Source organism: Cyprinus carpio, unplaced genomic scaffold (genome assembly GCF_018340385.1).
Source record: "Cyprinus carpio isolate SPL01 unplaced genomic scaffold, ASM1834038v1 S000006462, whole genome shotgun sequence".
NCBI lineage: Eukaryota > Metazoa > Chordata > Actinopteri > Cypriniformes > Cyprinidae > Cyprinus > Cyprinus carpio.
In genome coordinates this window covers 177,673-196,958 of record NW_024879142.1, presented here as the reverse complement: position 1 = coordinate 196,958, position 19,286 = coordinate 177,673, and the positions used below count along the sequence as shown (strand labels likewise).

General features: G+C 39.7%; 1 protein-coding gene and 1 pseudogene across 3 annotated transcripts in view; one reads left to right on the top strand and one right to left on the bottom strand.

Annotated features, from left to right (window-relative positions):
- The first annotated feature begins 120 nt into the window (after positions 1-120).
- On the top strand, positions 121-3,951 carry LOC122143610 (annotated as a pseudogene).
- A 1,135-nt stretch (positions 3,952-5,086) lies between these two features.
- LOC109076631 (cytoplasmic polyadenylation element-binding protein 1-like) overlaps positions 5,087-19,286 on the bottom strand; it is a 78,950-nt gene continuing 64,750 nt past the window's right edge. For all 3 annotated transcript variants that reach the window (XM_042754145.1, XM_042754148.1, XM_042754147.1), the window contains 2 exons: positions 19,189-19,269; positions 5,087-5,622 (listed from right to left, as the gene is read on the bottom strand). In XM_042754145.1, the coding sequence (XP_042610079.1) occupies positions 5,476-5,622; positions 19,189-19,269 (228 nt within the window). In that variant the 3' untranslated portion in view covers positions 5,087-5,475. The remainder of the gene's footprint in view (positions 5,623-19,188; positions 19,270-19,286) is intronic.

The window sequence follows — 19,286 nt, the reverse complement described above, 5'->3', positions numbered from 1 at the left end:
ATGTGGAATTATATACATAACAAAAAAGTGTGAAACAACTGAAAATATGTCATTCTAGGTTCTCCAAAGTAGCCACCTTTTGCTTTGATTACTGCTTTGCACACTCTTGGCATTCTCTTGATGAGCTTCAAAAGGTAGTACAAACCTTGAAATGCAAACCGGATGGAATAGCATGCCGCTGCAAGATGCTGGTTCAGTATGCCTTCAATTTTGAATAAATCCCCAACAGTGTCACCAGCAAAGCACCCCCACACCATCACACCACCTCCTCCATGCTTCACGGTGGGAACCAGGCATGTAGAGTCCATCCGTTCACCTTTTCTGCGTCGCACAAAGACACGGTAGTTGGATCCAAAGATCTCAAATTTGGACTCATCAGACCAAAGCACAGGTTTCCACTGGTGTAATGTCCATTCCTTGTGTTCTTAAGCCCAAATAAGTCTTTTCTGCTTGTTGCCTTTCTTTAGCGGTGGTTTCCTAGCAGATATTCTACCATGAAGGCCTGATTCACACAGTCTCCTCTTAAAAGTTGTTCTAGAGAGGTGTCTGCTGCTAGAACTCCGTGTTCCATTGACCTGGTCTCTAATCTGAGCTGCTGTTAACCAGAGCTGTTAACTTGCAATTTCTGAGGCTGGTGACTCGGATGAACTTATCCTCCGCAGCAGAGGTGACTCTTGGTCTTCCTTTCCTGGGGTGGTCCGCATGTGAGCCAGTTTCTTTGTAGTGCTTGATGGTTTTTGTGACTGCACTTGGGGACACTTTCAAAGTTTTCCCAATTTTTCAGACTGACTGACCTTCATTTCTTAAAGTAATGATGGCTACTCATTTTCCTGTACTTAGCTGCTTTTTTCTTGCCATAATACAAATTCTAACAATCTATTCAGTAGGACTATCAGCTGTGTATCCATGTGACTTCTGCACAACACAACTGATGGTCCCAACCCCATTTATAAGGCAAAAAGATCACACTTATTAAACCTGACAGGGCACACCTGTGAAGTGAAAACCATTTCAGGTGACTACCTCTTGAAGCTCATCAAGAGAATGCCAAGAGTGTGCAAAGCAGTAATCAAAGCAAAAGCTGGCTGCTTTGAAGAACCTACAATATGACATATTTTCAGTTTTCACACTTTTTTGTTATGTATATAATTCCACATGTGTTAATTCATAGTTTTGATGCCTTCAGTGTGACTCTACAAATTTCATAGTCATGAAAATAAAGAAAACTCTTTGAATGAGAAGGTGTGTCCAGACTTTTGTTCTGTACTGTATATATATAATGTTTCCATTAGTTGACCAGGCGTCCAGCAGAAAGAAACCTTCATATGAAGAGGCTGTTGAGAAAGCAGGTTAAAAATCATCTTTATTTTACCTTTGTGTATTTCATATGGAGAATAATTTGTCCTAAATGTAGTTTCTTATGTCCAGATGCAGTGGTCAGTGATCCTCATGTTTCTGTGGGGTTCGGGTTCTTCCACTGGTTGCTGTTGGTAGTCTGTGGGTGGGCAAACGCTAGCAATGTGGTGGAGATCCTGTGTGTTCCTCTTGCCCACGGCACGCTGTGACCTCCATCTCACCTTGGCCGACATGGGGCTCCTTACCACCAGCATATTCCTTGGTTATTAACTGTGCTGCTTTCTTTTTTATTTGATTTTCTAATCATGTTATTTTTTTTAAAATTAGGTATTTGTAATTCATTCATTGTGTGAAAACTAATGGTCTTTTTGCTTAAAGGTCAAAGGAGGAAAATCTAACTTTTTATCAAAAAAGTAAATCGGGTCAAAAATGCAGTTTGTTCCCTATTTGGTTGAACTTTGGTTGCCTTATCACATGTCTGAAAACGGCAAACTCATGCTCATAGTTTTCAGTTTTTTTTCCGTAAGAAATACAAAACTGACCCAGTTATTCAAACTGCTGACATAACCATGTGATTTGAGTATCATGCTGCTAAGTAAGACGTAATGTGTCAACCGGCTGCTTATTTTGACAGGAATGATGTTGGTTGGTTATGTTTGGGGGTATCTGGCTGATCGCAGAGTAAGGTGGAGGTGGAACGTTCCGATAATTTCTCTGGCAGTGAATGGCGTATTTGGGGCAGTGGCCAGTTTAGCCACGAGGTTCTGGCTCTTTTTGCTCCTGCTGTTCTTCAGGGTAATGACATGCCAAAAGAGTTTTTACCTCCACAGACACATTCTGAAGGTTTAGATAGAAAATAAACAGACAGAATCTTGACACGTAGAAACACATGAATGCATTTGTGTCTTGTGTCTCACTCTCAGGGTCTGCGGCTCCATTCCTGTCATCTTCTCCTATTTTTCGAAGTTTCAGCCACGTTTGAGGAGGGGGGCAATGATCAGCACTCTAGCCACCTTCTGGGTGGCTGGAAATATTTTAGCAGCAGGTAAAACCATCATCCTCTGAAACATGAGCAGTAAAGAACACAACCTGAGGATCTAGATCTATACTCAAGTATAAATAATAAAAAAAGATAAGAATATATATGAATACAAATATAAAATAAAATACAAAATAAACATAAAAACTGCATAAGACAAAAGTAAATAACCAAATATGTATCCATTAATAAATGAAAATATAAAAGATGTATAAATAAATAAAATAACAATGCATAAAGCAGAATATAAAAAAGATACAAATATGTAATGTGCTACTATTTAGAAAGAAGAGTCTAAATAATAAGGTAATAAGTAGGCTGTACTTATTTATTGTCATAAGTGCAAAACATTGATGCATGAATATTGATTTGAATACACATTCTGTGTTTTTTCCAGGTGTGGCATGGTTGCTGATTCCCACAACATCTTTGAATGCTCATTGGGGCTGGTTGAATTTTCAGAGTTGGCATCTTTTTGTAGTCCTCCGTCCTCAGTCTGTCATCAGCACTGATTTTCAGACTGTTCATGCCAGAGAGCCCCAAGTTTCTAATGGAGGTGTGTACTGACTGATACTTTACTTTTTTTTTGAGACTGATATAAAAGTTCAATTAATAGGCTGTAAATTCTACAACTTCATGTGTCTGAACAAGTTACAGTTCTAGAATTTATGTACTGTATTAAGGTCCATTACAGGCTGCATGTTTGGTGGCACGTTATTACACAATGTGTTTCTCTTCCACAGGCCGGATGTGAGGCAGAGGCTTTGTCTGTGTTCCAGACGATGTTCAAACTAAACAACAGATGTGCCACAAATCCATTTCCTATCCGTATCACCTTAGTGATGTTTGCTTTTCATTAAAAGGCCAAACCTTCCCACTTTTCATAAAGGAAACTACATTATTTTGGTGTGTCAGTTGATAAAACAGGTACTAGGTCTTGTGATCAGATCAGATGATGAAGTAAAAAAACAGACCCACTAGTGGCTCAAGATGTCAGCAGTTCAGCCACCATCTCAAACCGGTTCAGCGCACTTCTTTTCTGCTTTCTTAGAAGCTATTAATGCTAACATGAAGTCTTACCCAGCTCTTTATGGCCCTGCTGGTTCTTCTACAGGCTCTGGACCCCATGAAACAGCTGTTTGTTGGAACGTTGGTTTTCAGAAGAGTTGTTCTGCTGATTATATTATATTACATATTATATAAATATTACATATTTTTCTGCATTTCATTTGGGTACTTAACAAATTATAAAAGGCAAAATATTCAAGGTTAAGGTTAGTCAAGGTTTTAAGACCAAAGTCAGTCATAGTTAAGTCGAATCTTAGAATAAAACAAGCTGTTTTTCTTTGCTGCTACATCATAACATCAATATGTAAATAAACTATGTTCTGATTGGTTGAACACGACAGGTTGTTTTTGCCACTTGTACCTTTAAGATTTAAATCTGTTATAATTGGTTAACTTAATTTAAAAATGATTAAATTACTCAGATTATGAGTAAGTATGTTCAATGTTGTAATCCTCTCCTGCAGGTATTATGGGTTATGGATGTGGTATCCGGAGCTTTTTAAGAGAACCGAGGATGGAGGGTATTCACGCGCCAATGTGTCTCGAGTCCAAAACTCAGAAAATGAAAGCTGCGATCTAGTCAAAACTGCATGTTAATGTTACTAAAAGCAGACTGAATGAGACCACTCAATATTTTTCTCATCAGCAAAAGCACAAAAAATGTGAAATTTGTTAGTTATCAGGAAGTGAATTTTGTTGTCATGATATTCAAGTATTTTTTTTTTATCAAGGCTTCGTGTCGTTTGAATGTGTTCATGTGTTTTTTATAGTGTACGTGGAGGGTTTTATAACAGCTGCTTCAAATTTGCCAGGAAACATCTTCACTATCCTGTATATGGACAGAATTGGTGGGAAAATCCTGCTTTGTTAGTACATAAGGTTTTGTCTTCCAGTGTTTGAATGACAGCTCAAAATATTTAATTACTACACTTAACAAAACATTCAAGAATAAAGTGCTATAATTATTATTATAATAATGATGCAGATTTTTCTCTGCATGAGCGTGTTCATTATCTATGTAGTAAAGACCAAAGCTCAGAGTGTGATCATGTCTTGCGTGTTAAGCGGCGTCTATGTCATCTCCTGGAACGCTCTAGACGTGTTGGGAACTGAACTTTACCCCACACAACTACGGTGAACCCCAATATTAATTTGTAATAAAGTTATATTGGTACTGATCTTAAATGCAGATAGGTCAGACAATCAAAACAGACATAATTTTACACTACTGGTCAAAAGGAAAATTGCTGAAAAATTGAAAATTCAGTTTTGAATCCCTGGAATAAGTTACATTTAAACATGTATTCAAATAGAACTAATTTTCAGGTGTAATATCACAATTTCACTGTATTTTTGATCAAATAAATGCAGCCTTTGTGAACAGAAGAATTGTGAGAATTGAAAGAATGACTGTATTAATTCCAGTTTCTGTTAGCTCATCAGATCTGGGGGTTTTCACTGCAGTGGGTCGTGTGGCAGCCATCAGGGGAAATGTAGTGTTTGGGCAGCTGGTGGGCTCAAACTGTGCCATACCTCCGCTTATGTTATCTACACTCCTGCTGGCAGGAGGACTGACAGCTCTATTATAGTCATTATTTCTCGTTTTTATCAGGAAAAAACTAATTTGGGTAGCATTTGGTTTTTATTTGATGATATAAAAACATTTTTTTATGAAAATAATTTATAAATGAAATCGGAGGATACTTAAATGATAACTTAAATGTTTCTTTTTTGAGAGTTTTTTTTTTTCTAACAAAAATAATACTCAACCACTTTATTTTGTCCAATCTGAATGTTTGTAAATAACCACACCTATGCATGCAAAATCTAAAACACAACCCTTAAAATCAGATCTCCATGATCATGGCTGTCTGGTTAACTGCAAACGGGTCACCATCAACGAACCCTTTAGAGTGTATAGAAGCTTAATGAACAATAGCAGCGCAATAAAACGACTTCCTCAAGTGAGTTTCTCTTGTCTCACGGTAAAATCCTTCCCCAAAACAGTGAACTCAGTCCAGACTCTTCCCCACGCCGGCAGCGGTGGGTTTATTTGGGTTCAGGCCCTTCTGGTTGCGCATGAGAGGCTGATGGCTGCTCAACACGTCCAGAGAATGCTGCCAATACCAGCACGATTGACAGTAGTATTTAAAACATGCCTGAAGAGTTCAAAGAAAAAATTAGAGTTTAGTTTGGTAGGTTGGTGCGGTGTGTTGTAAGTTTTAATCAATACATTGCTTTGAATCATTTATAGGTGGTGTATAATTTGTATGCATGTCACAAGACCATCATTTTCAACAATACTGGAAAATTATTTTTGACACATACTTAAGACATGACTTTAAACTTAATCTAATAATATATAGCCACAAATCCAGTAAATATTTGGCCAATCAGATTAAAAGAAATAGAGAAAAAGTAACAATTGTAACTATTAAAGACTCAGCAGGGAAGCCTACCAACTCTCCACAAGAAATAAATACAATATTTAGAAACCTTTATGCTAAACTATTCATCTGATAGTAACACAAGACAAGATGATATTAATTCATTTTTTTATAATATTCAACTCCCAAAAATTAACACAGAACAAATCAGTGCACTGGACAAAAAAAGAAAATAGAAAAAGAACTCCATATTGCCCTGAATCGAATGCCTAAAAATAAAGCACCAGGACCCGATGGCTTCTCTGCCTATAAGTCCTGTAAACACTTCTGGTCCATTTTATCTCCATTATTCATCAGAGCAATAACGGAAATAAAAGAAAACTCAAGATTACCAGTGCACATGAACACAGCCACTATTTCACTTAAACCACCCTAAACCTAATAAAGACCCAACCCTTCCGTCAAAAACTACCGTCCTATTTCTCTCATCAACGTAGACATCAAAATAATCAGTAGAGTTCTTGCACATAGAATTGAAAAAATTATCCCATTCATAATCCACCCAGATCAGACTGGTTTTATTAAAGGTAGGCATGCATCCAACAACACACGCAGACTATACGATTTAATCCATTATTAATCACTACAACAGGAAAAAACCACCATAGTCACTTAAGATGCAGAAAAAACTTTAGTCAGTTGGGACTTCTTATTCATCACATTACAAAAAATTGGCTTTGGGGAGTCATTTATTAATTGGATTAAAATTTTATACATAGCACCTTCTGCCACAGTCACCACCAATGGACTAACATCACAAAGCCTCACACTGCACAGGGGGACTAGGCAAGGATGCCCACTCTCTTTTTCTTTATTCACCATCTTCATTGAACCCTTAGCAGCAGCCATCCGTCAGAACCCACTCATCAGAGGAATCCACACACCCCAAACACAACATAAGATTAGTTTATATGTGTCACAGTGTCTGGGTTGTTGTTCCCTGGGGTTCCACTAGATGTCCTCCTTTCTCACGGTGTCTGTCACCAGATCACTTCCTGTTCCCTTATTTGGTCACCTTCCTCCTTGTTGTGTAATTGATTGTCCCCCACCTTTCTCCTGTTCCCTCATTATCCTTCTGTCTATTTATACCCAGTCTGTCTTAGTCTGTGTTACAGAGTCCTTGTTTAATGTCGAGTATTATTCATGTCCGTCTACTCTTGCCTTGCTTTGTGATCGTGTCATATTTATGTTGTTTGGATTATGTTTGGTTTTGACCCCTGCCTGGACTGTTTACCCCTTTGGATTATCCCTAAATAAACAACTTACCTGCAATTGGTTCTATCTCCGTGTCTCATTGGATCCTTGCCGTGACAGAAGGACTCCGTCAACACGAGAACCAGCGGTATGTCTGCCCATATCTCATCCCCAGCCACAGAGCGGGAGAGAGGCGGTTTTGAGGGAACTCGCCTGGTGATTTTCCGGGGGACCAGGGGAGGTCGCCGAGGAGGGAGTGGCCGAGAGGAGATTCAGCATCGCTCTCAACCATGGCCCCCCTTTGACCCGGGGCTCCTGTGGAATGGGTCAGAGCCACCGTCTCACCATGGCGAGCGGAGAGGTGAGAGGAAGCACACGCCCGCCATGGTGGCGCCACTGCCCATGATGGCCGCTAGATCAGCGCCAAGAGGCAGAATGGACGCCAACCCAGCGCCACGAAGCAAAATGGCCGCCAGCCCAGCGCCACAGCACAAGATGGCCGCCAGCCCAGCGCCACAGCACCAACTGGTCACCAGCCCAGTACCACAACACAAGATGGCCGCCAGCCCCGCACCGCAGCACAAGATGGCCGCCAACCCAGCGCCGCTGCGGTGCATGGCCACCAACCCCGCACCACGAGGCAAGATGGAGGCCAGCCTCACACCACAGTACCAGATGGCCACCAGCTCAGAGCCTACGCCCAAGATGGCCGCTGACTCATTCTTGGAGTATTTCTCCAGGCTGTCACAGATCCTGGAGGTTCCCAAGACTGTTCACGTCAAAGCTGCTGAGCCAGCACCACAACCCAAGATGGCCGCCAATCCAGCACCACAGCACAAGATAACGGTCAGCCCAGTGCCACAGCACAAGAGGGCCACTAACCCAGCGCCAATACCCAAATTGGCCACCGGTCCAGAGCCACAACCCAAGATGGTCGCCAGCTTAGAGCCACAGCACAAGATGGCCGACTCAGCGTCTGAGTCGCCAGTCAAGGTGCCACTGACTCACCATCGTAGAGGACGGAGGATGAGGAGACAGGCTTCTACCGTTCCTCAAAGCCTGAAGAACGGTCCCGAGCGGACCGCTGCCGTCCAGGGGGACGTTCCCGAGCGGGCCGCTACCGTCCAGGGGGAGGTTCCTGAGTGGGCCGTTGCCGTCCAGGGGGCTTCCCGCTTCCCGTCCCGTCCAGGGGGAAGTTCCCGAGTGGGCCGCTGCCGTCCAGGAGGACGTTCCCGAGTGGGCCGCTGCCGTCCCCGAGGCGGTGCCCGAGGTTGTTCCCGATGCGGTGCCCGATGCTGTTCCGGAGGTCGAGGCGATGCCTGATGCTGTTCCGGAGGCCGAGGCGGTGCCCGATGCTGTTCCGGAGGCCGAGGTGGGGTCCGATGCCGAGGCGGTGCCCGAGGCCGTTCCCGATGCAGTGTCCGAGGCCGTTCCAGAGGCAGTGCCCGAAGCCGAGGCGCCTCAGGTTTCCACAGACAGTTCAGAGTCGAGTCATGTTCCTGCGAACTCTCCAGAGTCGAGTCATGTTCCTGCGGACTCTCCGGAGTCGAGTCAGGTTCCGGTGGACTCTCCGGAGTCGAGTCAGGTTCCGGTGGACTCTCCGGAGTCGAGTCAGGTTCCGGTGGACTCTCCAGAGTCGAGTCAGGTTCCGGTGGACTTTCCGGAGTCAAGGCTAGTCACCGCTGACCCTCCTGAGTCAGGGCTAGTCACCGCTGACCCTCCAGAGTGAGGGCTAGTCACCGCTGACCCTCCAGAGTCAGGGCTAGTCACCGCTGACCCTCCAGAGTCAGGTCAAGTCACCGATCTTCTGGAGTCCAGTAAAGACACCAGGGGATTACCGGAGTTTCGTAGTCCCGTTGGTCCAGCCGCACAGAGGTCAGCTCCGCCTTGGGGGGCTCTCGTCCTGACCACATCTCCGTCGTTAACCACTACTATGACCTGGGGGGCCCTCGCCCAGACCACATGGCTGTGGTGGTCTTCTGCTCCGCCCTGGTGGACTCCGGCCTCGACCACAAAGATGTGGTGGTCTTCCGCTCCGCCCTGGGGGGCTTCCGCCCTGACCACACAGTTGTGGTGGTCTTCCGCTCCGCCCTGGAGGGCTCTGGCTTCGACCACATGGCAGTGGTGGTCTTCCGCTGTGTGATGGCCCTCTGTTCCGCCCGGTGCCTTAACCACATGGGTGTGATGGCCCTCTGTTCCGCCCGGGCGCCCTGACCACACAGTTGTGGTGGTCTTCCGCTCCGCCCTGGAGGGCTCTGGCTTCGACCACATGGCTGTGGTGGTCTTCTGCTCCGCCCTGGTGGGCGCCACATTATGTCCTTCATGGACTTCTGTTTTGTGTTTTTGGTTTCTGTTATGTTTCTCCCTGTTCCCCTCAGTTAGTCTGGCCCTCCGTCCCTCCCCCTGAACCTCCTCCGGTCCTCCTCCCTCCTGGTCTCCCTGTGTTGTGTTTACATTTCTGGTGTTTGTTCCCCATATTTTTCTTTTCCGGCCCTCCGTCCCTCCCCCTGAGCCTCCACCTGTCCGCCTCCCTCCTGGTCTCTGTGTTGTGTCTTGTCATGGAGCGTCTGGGAGCCGCTCTGTAGAGGGGGGGTACTGTCACAGTGTCTGGGTTGTTGTTCCCTGGGGTTCCACTAGATGTCCTCCTTTCTCACGGTGTCTGTCACCAGATCACTTCCTGTTCCCTTATTTGGTCACCTTCCTCCTTGTTGTGTAATTGATTGTCCCCCACCTTTCTCCTGTTCCCTCATTATCCTTCTGTCTATTTATACCCAGTCTGTCTTAGTCTGTGTTACGGAGTCCTTGTTTAATGTCAAGTATTATTCATGTCCGTCTACTCATGCCTTGCCTTGTCTTGCCTTGCTTTGTGATCGTGTCATATTTATGTTGTTTGGATTATGTTTGGTTTTGACCCCTGCCTGGACTGTTTACCCCTTTGGATTATCCCTAAATAAACGACTTACCTGCAATTGGTTCTATCTCCGTGTCTCATTGGATCCTTGCCGTGACAATATGCTGATGACATTTTACTATTTTTGCAAAATCCTCAATCATCTCTGCAAGAAATAACTAAAACCATTGATTTATACTCTACAGTATCAGATTAAGCAATAAATTGGAATAAATCTTTAATTCTTCCACCAACCAAATGGGATGTGGTAGCCCAGGTATCAACCATTCCTCTATGCTCAGGCCACATCACTTATTTAGGCATTAAGGTTTCCTCCAGGCTGTCAGAGCTGACTGGACTCAACTTCACTACTTTACTGAAAACTCCTTCACTCCTTTACTGAAGATGACCTTGACCGCTGGCACAACTTACCACTTTCCATCCAGGGCAGAATAGCGATAATCAAAATGACAGTACTTCCAAAAATAAACTACTTATTCTCATTCATCCCAACCCAACATTCTCTCAATTGGTTTAAATCTTTAGACTCCATCATTACTCGATTCTATTGGAAAAATAAACCACCACGTATAAAATGTATCACTTTACAAAAACCCAAATCTTTGGGGGGATTAGAAGCCCCACATTTATACCCTTACTCACTAGCCAACCAACTTCAATACATATATAAATGGATTCACCCCACTCAGTCAGACATTATATGGCTAGACATAGAACAATCATTCTGCGAAAACTAGCGCATATCAGACATCCCATTTCTCAGTCAATCCATTAAACATCACCCATGCTTCAAAGCAATTACAATAACCTCTGCTCTGACAGTCTGGTGGAAATATCATCAAATCACAAACTCCAATCAGGCCCCATTCTAAATTCACCCCACTCTGGAACAACTCTAATTTCACAAGCAACAAAAAAAAAACACTAAATTTCCATAAATGGGCAGAAAAGGGCATCACACAAATCAATCCCATTTTTCAGTCTAATAACTTTGTTCAATTTCCCTACTTAGTCCAGGAGAACTGTATCGGGAGCAATCAATTCTTGAATTATCTGTAACTCAAATCAGCTGTTTTATCCAAAATCATATATCATAATCATATAATAGAACCATCAATCTTCACCTTCCTTCCACATTAGGAGATTTAGTTAAATAATCCTCCCCAAAAAAATTACTTTCCAAAATATACAAGATTATAACTAGTCCAAATAAAACCGTAACTTTAACAACAATCAAATAGGAAGAAGACCTTTGGATTGCTCATGGTACCGACTTCTGGACTCAAATTTGTAAAAATATTTATTCCAAGACTAAAAACACCAATCTTCAGCTCATACAGTATAAGACACTTCATAGAACACACTACACTGGGGAAAGGCTGTCTAAAATGGGATTACTTCAAAAATTTGCTCACACTGCTCAAAACTGTCGGGACACATATATCCACGCCACATGGCACTGCCCACCCATTAAACACTTTTGGAAAGACGTCACTGCCTCCGGGGTGCCGCATTCCATTATTCCCCCCAGGGGCGTAGATTACGCGGGGGACGTGAGGTGATAAATAAAGTACATGAACAATGCAGTGCTAATTGACATAGTATTTATTACAGTATAGAAACTATTCTGCATTACGTGATAAAAAGTGTTGTAGTATATAAACAAATCATTATTAATTGTTATTGTCCAGCAGTTATATATGTCTAAGCCAATTAAAAGCTAGAAATTAAAGAAAAATTAAAGTTGCCTATAGTATACACTACCAGCAAAAGTCTTTTAACGGCAAGCTTGTTAAAGTTTTTTTAAAGAAGTCTCTTCTGTTCACCAAGCCTGCATTTATTTGATCCAAGTACTTCAAATCAGTGAAATTTTGAAATATTTTTACTAGCCTATTTAAAATAGCGGTTTTCTATTTGAATATATTTTAAAAAAAATATTTATTGAGATTTCAAAGATGAATTTTTTTTTGCATCACCACTCCAGTCACACGATCCTTCAGAAATAATTCTGATATACTGATTTGCTGCTAAAAAAAAAAAAAAAAACTCTTATTATGATAATGTGGAAATCAGCGGAGTAGAATTTTTTCAGGATTCTTTGATGAATAGACAGTTCAGAAGAGCAGTATGTGTCTGAAATAGATATCTCTTGTAAAATGATGTCTTTATCATCACTTTTGATCAAGTTAAAGAATCCTTGCTAAATAAAAGTATTAATTTCTATAATTTATATAAAAAAAAAAAAAATATATATATATATATATATATATATATATAATATATATATATATATATATATATATATATATATATATATATATACTTACTATGTGTTTCCAGATCCCTACTATCACTACCACTCGCAAACCACGCATCACACAATGTAGGCAGCGCAATCCTAACAACCTGCACGGAATTGCCAGTCTGCTGTAAACAAAGCCGATTTCATTTCTATTGGTCTCTGGAATTGCCAGTCTGCTGTAAACAAAGCCGATTTCATTACTTCTATTATAAGTCATTCAAAGTTACATATCATGGCCCTGACAGAGACCTGGATCAAACCAGAGGACACTGCTACACCTGCAGCCCTCTCCAATAATTTCTCATTTTCCCACTCCCCCCGGTTTGACTGGAAGAGGTGGAGGTACTGGTCTGCTCATCTCTAATGATTGGAAATTTAATTCTTTACCATCTTTGGGTATCAACAGTTCCTTTGAATCTCATTCCGTTACTGTTACCTACCCTCTAAAAATACATTTTGTAGTTGTCTATCGACCCCCAGGACCACTAGGTAACATTTTCGGATGAATTAGATGTGCTGCTCTCAACCTTTCCTGAGGATGGTACTCCCCTAGTTATGCTTGGAGATTTCAACATCCACCTAGATAAACCTCTATCTGCTGACTTCCACACTCTGCTTGCCTCTTTTGATCTCAACCGAGTGTCAACTACTGCTACTCACAAATCAGGCAACCAACTGGACCTTATTTACACACGACACTGCTCCACTGATCATGTACTGGTTACTCCACTGCACACCTCAGATCACTTCCTCCTCACTCTTAACCTCAACATGGTTCCTGACACATCATTTACCCCTCCACATGTCATCTTTCGACGTAACCTACGCTCACTCTCACCCTCCCAGCTATCTGCAATGGTTTCATCTTCGCTTCCTTCCCCCTAAACTGTTAGCATCTTTTGATGCTAACAGTGCTACTGATACTTTCTGCTCCACTCTTACATCTTGTTTAGACACTGTTTGCCCCTTGTCTTCCAGGCCAGCCCGTACCACCCCTTCAGCCCCTTGGTTATCTGATGTTCTACGCGAACACCGTTCTAAGCTTAGAGCTGCTGAAAGGTTGTGGCGCAAATCCAAAAATACTACTGACCTTAATGTGTATCAGTCACTCCTCTCTTCCTTTTCTGCTAATGTCTCCACTGCTAAAAGACTTACTACCATAACAAAATTAACAATTAGTCTAACTCTCGCATGCTTTTTAAAACATTTTCCTCACTCCTTTGTCCTCCTCCTCCCCCCCCTCCTGCTTCATCTCTAATAGCTGACGACTTTGCCACGTTTTTCATTAATAAAATTACAAACATCAGTGCACAATTTTCCACACCACAATCCATCAAGCACATCTCACAAACAAACATACACTTATTCACATCCTTCTCTTCACTCTCTGAGGCAGAAGTCTCCAAACTCATCCTTTCTAATCATCCTACTACTTGTCCACTTGATCCTATTTCATCTCATCTCCTTCCAAGCCCATTTCTCCTGCAGTTGTACCTGCACTTACTCACATCATTAACACATCCCTTCATACAGGTGTTTTTCCCCTCATCATTTAGACAGGCTCGTATAACTCCACTATTTAAGAAACCCACCCTCAACCCATCTCTTTTAGAGAACTACAGACCAGTTTCCCTTCTTCCTTTCATTGCAAAAACACTTGAACGAGCTGTATTCAACCAAGTCTCTACTTTTCTCACGCAGAACAACCTCCTTGACAGCAACCAATCTGGCTTCAGAAGTGGACATTCAACTGAGACTGCCTTGCTCTCAGTTGTTTGAAGCCCTAAGACTGGCAAGAGCGGAATCCAAATCTTCAATACTTATCTTGCTTGATCTATCTGCTACTTTTGACACGGTTAATCACCAGATCCTCCTGTCAACCCTACTGACAAAGGGCATCTCAGGAACCGCACTCCAGTGGTTTGAGTCTTACCTATCAGATAGGTCCTTCAAAGTATCTTGGAGAGGTGAGGTGTCCAAGTCGCAACATCTAACTACTGGGGTGCCTCAGGGCTCAGTTCTTGGACCACTTCTCTTCTCTGTCTACATGGCATCATTAGGTTCTGTCATTCAGAAACATGGCTTTTCATACCATTGCTATGCTGATGACACTCAACTCCACCTCTCATTCCATCCTGATGATCCATCGGTAGCTGCTCGCATCTCAGCTTGTCTATCAGACATTTCTTGCTGGATGAAGGACCATCACCTTCAACTCAACCTTGCCAAGACAGAACTGCTTGTGGTTCCAGCAAACCCATCGTTTCATCACAATTTCACCATCAAGTTAGGCACATCAACCATAACTCCTTCAAAAACAGCCAGAAACCTTGGAGTTATGATTGATGATCAGCTAACTTTCTCAGACCACATTGCTAAAACTGTCCGTTCCTGCAGATTTAGCTTTATTCAACATTAAGAAGATCAGGCCCTTTCTTTCCGAACATGCTGCACAACTCCTTGTTCAAGCTCTTGTTCTGTCCAGGCTAGACTATTGCAACGCTCTCTTGGCAGGTCTTCCAGCCAGTTCTATCAAGCCTTTACAATTAATCCAAAACGCGGCAGCAAGATTAATTTTTAATGAGCCGAAAAGAATACACGTCACACCTCTATTTATCAATTTGCACTGGCTACCAATAGCTGCTCGCATAAAATTCAAGGCATTGATGTTTGCATACAAAACCACCACTGGCTCTGCACCCCTTTACCTAAATTCATTACTTCAGACTTATGTGCCCTCTAGAAGCTTGCGTTCTGCAAGTGAACATCGCTTGATTGTGCCATCCCAAAGAAGCACAAAGTCACTTTTACGGACTTTTAAATTAAATGTTCCCTCCTGGTGGAATGACCTGCCCAACTCAATCCGAGCAGCTGAGTCCTTAGCCATCTTCAAGAATCGGCTTAAAACACATCCTCTTCCATCTTTATTTGACCCTCTAACCTTTTCACTCACTATTCTAATTCTAGTAAAAAAAAAAAAAAAAAAAAAAACTGTAACTGCCTTTCTAATCTTTTTGTATCCTATCTATTTTTATTTTCATTTATTATACAATTATAAAAAAGACCTCTATCACTAGCTTGCTCTATTCTTTTTCTATTCTATCTGTTTTCTTTTTTTATTTATTATATTATTTAAAAGCCCTTGCTACGTATACTGTGTTTAGGCTAACTGAGACTTGTTATAACACTTATATATCATTGCTCTTTTGTTGTTTTTGATTGCTTCCATTGTCCTCATTTGTAAGTCGCTTTGGATAAAAGCGTCTGCTAAATGACTAAATGTAAATGTAATGTAAATATATATATTTTTTAGGGCTCTATTTTTATTTCACATAAATGCTGATCTGTGGATCCTTCTATTTATCAAAGAATGCTGAAAAAAAATACTCATCTGTTTTAAATATTAGCATATTAAGAATGATTTCTGATTAATGTGACACTGCAGACTGGAAGAATGATGCTGAAAATTCACCTTTGATCACAGGGATAAATGACATTTAAACTATATTTTATATAGTATAAATATTTCAAAATATTACTGCTTTTGCTTTACTTTGGATCAAATAAATGCAGGCTTGGTGAACAGAAGAGACTTCTTTAAAAAACATTAAAAATCTTACTGTTAAAAAAAAAATGGTTGACTAGTAGGCTATATAGATTGCAGAAATGTTATAACCACAACAGTCCAGATCAGACCTCATTCAACTATTACAAATTTGACACACTCATCATAATTAATTATACATTTATTTATTATTATACATATATACACAAGGTATTAGTAATATTATCAGTAATTTATTAGTAGTATTTTCATTATTATTATTTTGATTATTTGATTATTATTGACATTATTGTTATTATTAACATTATCAGTATAATAGAAACATTGAGCAGTAATAATGATGTTGATGGAATGATATTTTGCTTGATATAAGGATGTATGAATATCTTTAACAATAATAATAATAATAATAATAATTACATATATGTATATATATATATATATATATATATATATATATATATATATATATATATATATATATATATATTCGGACTACAAGTCGCACCTACCGTATTTTTCGGACTACAAGTCGCACCTGAGTATAAGTCACATCAGTCCAAAAATACGTCATGATGAGGAAAAAAACATATAAGTCGCATTTATTTAGAACCAAGAACCAAGAGAAAACATTACCATCTACAGCCACGAGAGAGGGCTCTACGTCTTCAGTGTAGACTACAGGAGCACTGAGCAGCATAGAGCACCCTCTCGTGGCTGGAGACGGTAATGTTTTCTCTTAGTTCATTTCTCTTAGTTCATGTCAAATTAATTTTGATGAATAAGTCGCACCTGACTATAAGTCGCAGGACATGCCATAGTCCAGAAAATATGGCATATATATTTATATAAATGTAATCAAATCAAATCTACACCTAAAATATACCACACATGGTTTTAATGCACCAAATGCTAATTTTAATGCACCATAGGGCTGTCACTTTTGTGAAAAAATCATTTTCGATTTTTAAGACATAAGTGTTCATTGAATCGATTGTAAAATCGATTTTCCATGTCTAAAAAAAAAGACATTTCTTTTTTCAACGTCAAATAACGCACGAACATAAAGAGCGCTGGAGACGCACAAGTCAGCAATATTTTTATTTATTGGCATGAAGTTTCGTACAGAATAACAAACAGCAAACAGCAAAAAATATATGTGCAGAGGGGACGGCTGCCATAACAAAAGAAAAACATCACTGAAGGCTTCAACCCGGCTGCATTTATGATTTAGGCAATTCAAAAATCTCCAAGACAATTCAAAAAAATGATAAAAAAAACAAAAAACAAATGTACAAAAAAACAAAACTTTAAATTTACTTAATAAAAGGCCATGTGTGTTTTTTTTTTATTGAACGTAACACCATTACAAATTTATTGGACAGGAAAACAAGTCGATCAACATTTTTGGGGTCCAGAGCAGAGCGTTTTTTTATTCACTGTATGTCCAGCTGTTGAGAAGACACGCTCCGACCGCACTGATGTCCCAGGGACACTCAGGTACAGCTGCGCAAGGTGGGGGTATTACTGCCAATTTTCCACCACAAAAGCCGGTCCCTGTCAGTAAACGCGCCTTTGCATTGACTTAACATTGAAATCATAACTGGAATCTCCCATTAAACATGAGACCCTCCATCATTTGCATTGCGCCAGCGCCAGACGCTCTATTCTCGTTTGAACACAACACAACATCAGAGGCGAATAAATGCTATTATATTTTCTGTATACCTAACACCGAACACATACCTAACTCACTTAATTAATTATTTACTTTCTTTCTCTGCTTATTTGTGAGTTTTGTTACATATATATATTTTTTAATTGTTTAATTCTTTTAAAATTAATAGTGTACATATTTGGTTAAAATCGATTCCCTATTTTCATTTTCGAAACTTTTTTTGGTTGGTCAGATCGATTGTGCAATCGATTTTCGAACTAAAAGTGACAGCCCTAATGCACCACACCCTTCTTTTAATGCAACACCTCAGCTTAGGCATACATACAAATAGTAACTGTACTGTGAATGAGAAGGAGGAAAGAAAAGAAAAACACTGACACAGAACCTAGGAGAGGTGTGGTATGTGTTAGTTTATGTGTAATTATTTCATTACTACTATTTCTATTGTCATTTTATCATTATTATATTATTATTATTATTATTATTATTACTACTGTTATTATTGATATTACTGTTTCCGCAATCGCAAAATATTATCATCATTTCCATCATTAGCATTTATTATTGATATTGTTTTTAATATTATTGCTGTTATTATTAATGTTATTATATTATTATTGATATAACTATTTCTGTTATAATACAAAATATTATCATCATCACCATATTTAGTAATACTATTGTTATTATTATTGCTGTTATTATTGTTGCTATTATTGATATACATTTTATTATTATTATTATTGATATCACTATTTCTGTCCACACAAAATATCACCATCTTTTAGCATTACTATTACTACTGTTATTGTTATCACATGTTGCCGTCTTTAAATACTATTATAAATATTATTATACATGCTATTACTATTTAAATCCTTCTACTATTTTTCATTGCTGTTTTATTGTTGTTTTGTGTTTTTTTGTTATGTTTTGTGTTCACCCTATGTTGAATGTTTTTGCACTCCTAATAAAAAAAACTTAATCTAATAATAAAACTAATAATGTATATAGATACTGTATGTGTAAAATGTGTGTATAAGAAATTGCAATGCTAGTTTTATAGTTAAATAACAAATATTCACATAGAACATTTCATATATATAAAAAACTAAATTTCCAAAACGATTAAATCCTCTGTATATTTATAATTAATTTAAAATGCTAATTAAAAATCAAATTAATCAAGACTGTATACCGACTTGAAATCAAAACTAGTTAATTGATAAATGTAATTATAAATACACACACACACACACACACACACATACTATATATTATATATATATATATATATATATATATATTAGTTTTTTTTTTGTGTGTGTACTGAATTGAATCGTTTGGAAATTGCAAATCGTGCATTTGAATTTAATCAAAACCCAGTGAATCGAATTGATAATCAAATAAATTTGCTGTCAACCCAAAGATTCCTTTCTTGAAATAAATATTTTCCACAATAGAAAATAAATGAAAAATGTAAGCAGAACATTGCTTAAAAATGGTTGTTCACCATCACATTAATGATGCAGATATGTTATTGTCAAAAGTCAAATTAAACAGAGACCAAAGAATTAGGAGCTGAGCTGTAACGCTCGGTATGATGCTGTGCAGAATCTGATTCCTACCTGAGCTCTACAGAAGAACGGGCCGGGCTGACTGTTACATATTTGGCACATGGAGTCACTCAGATACGGGTCAATCTGGACCTACAGAGGGAACAGGA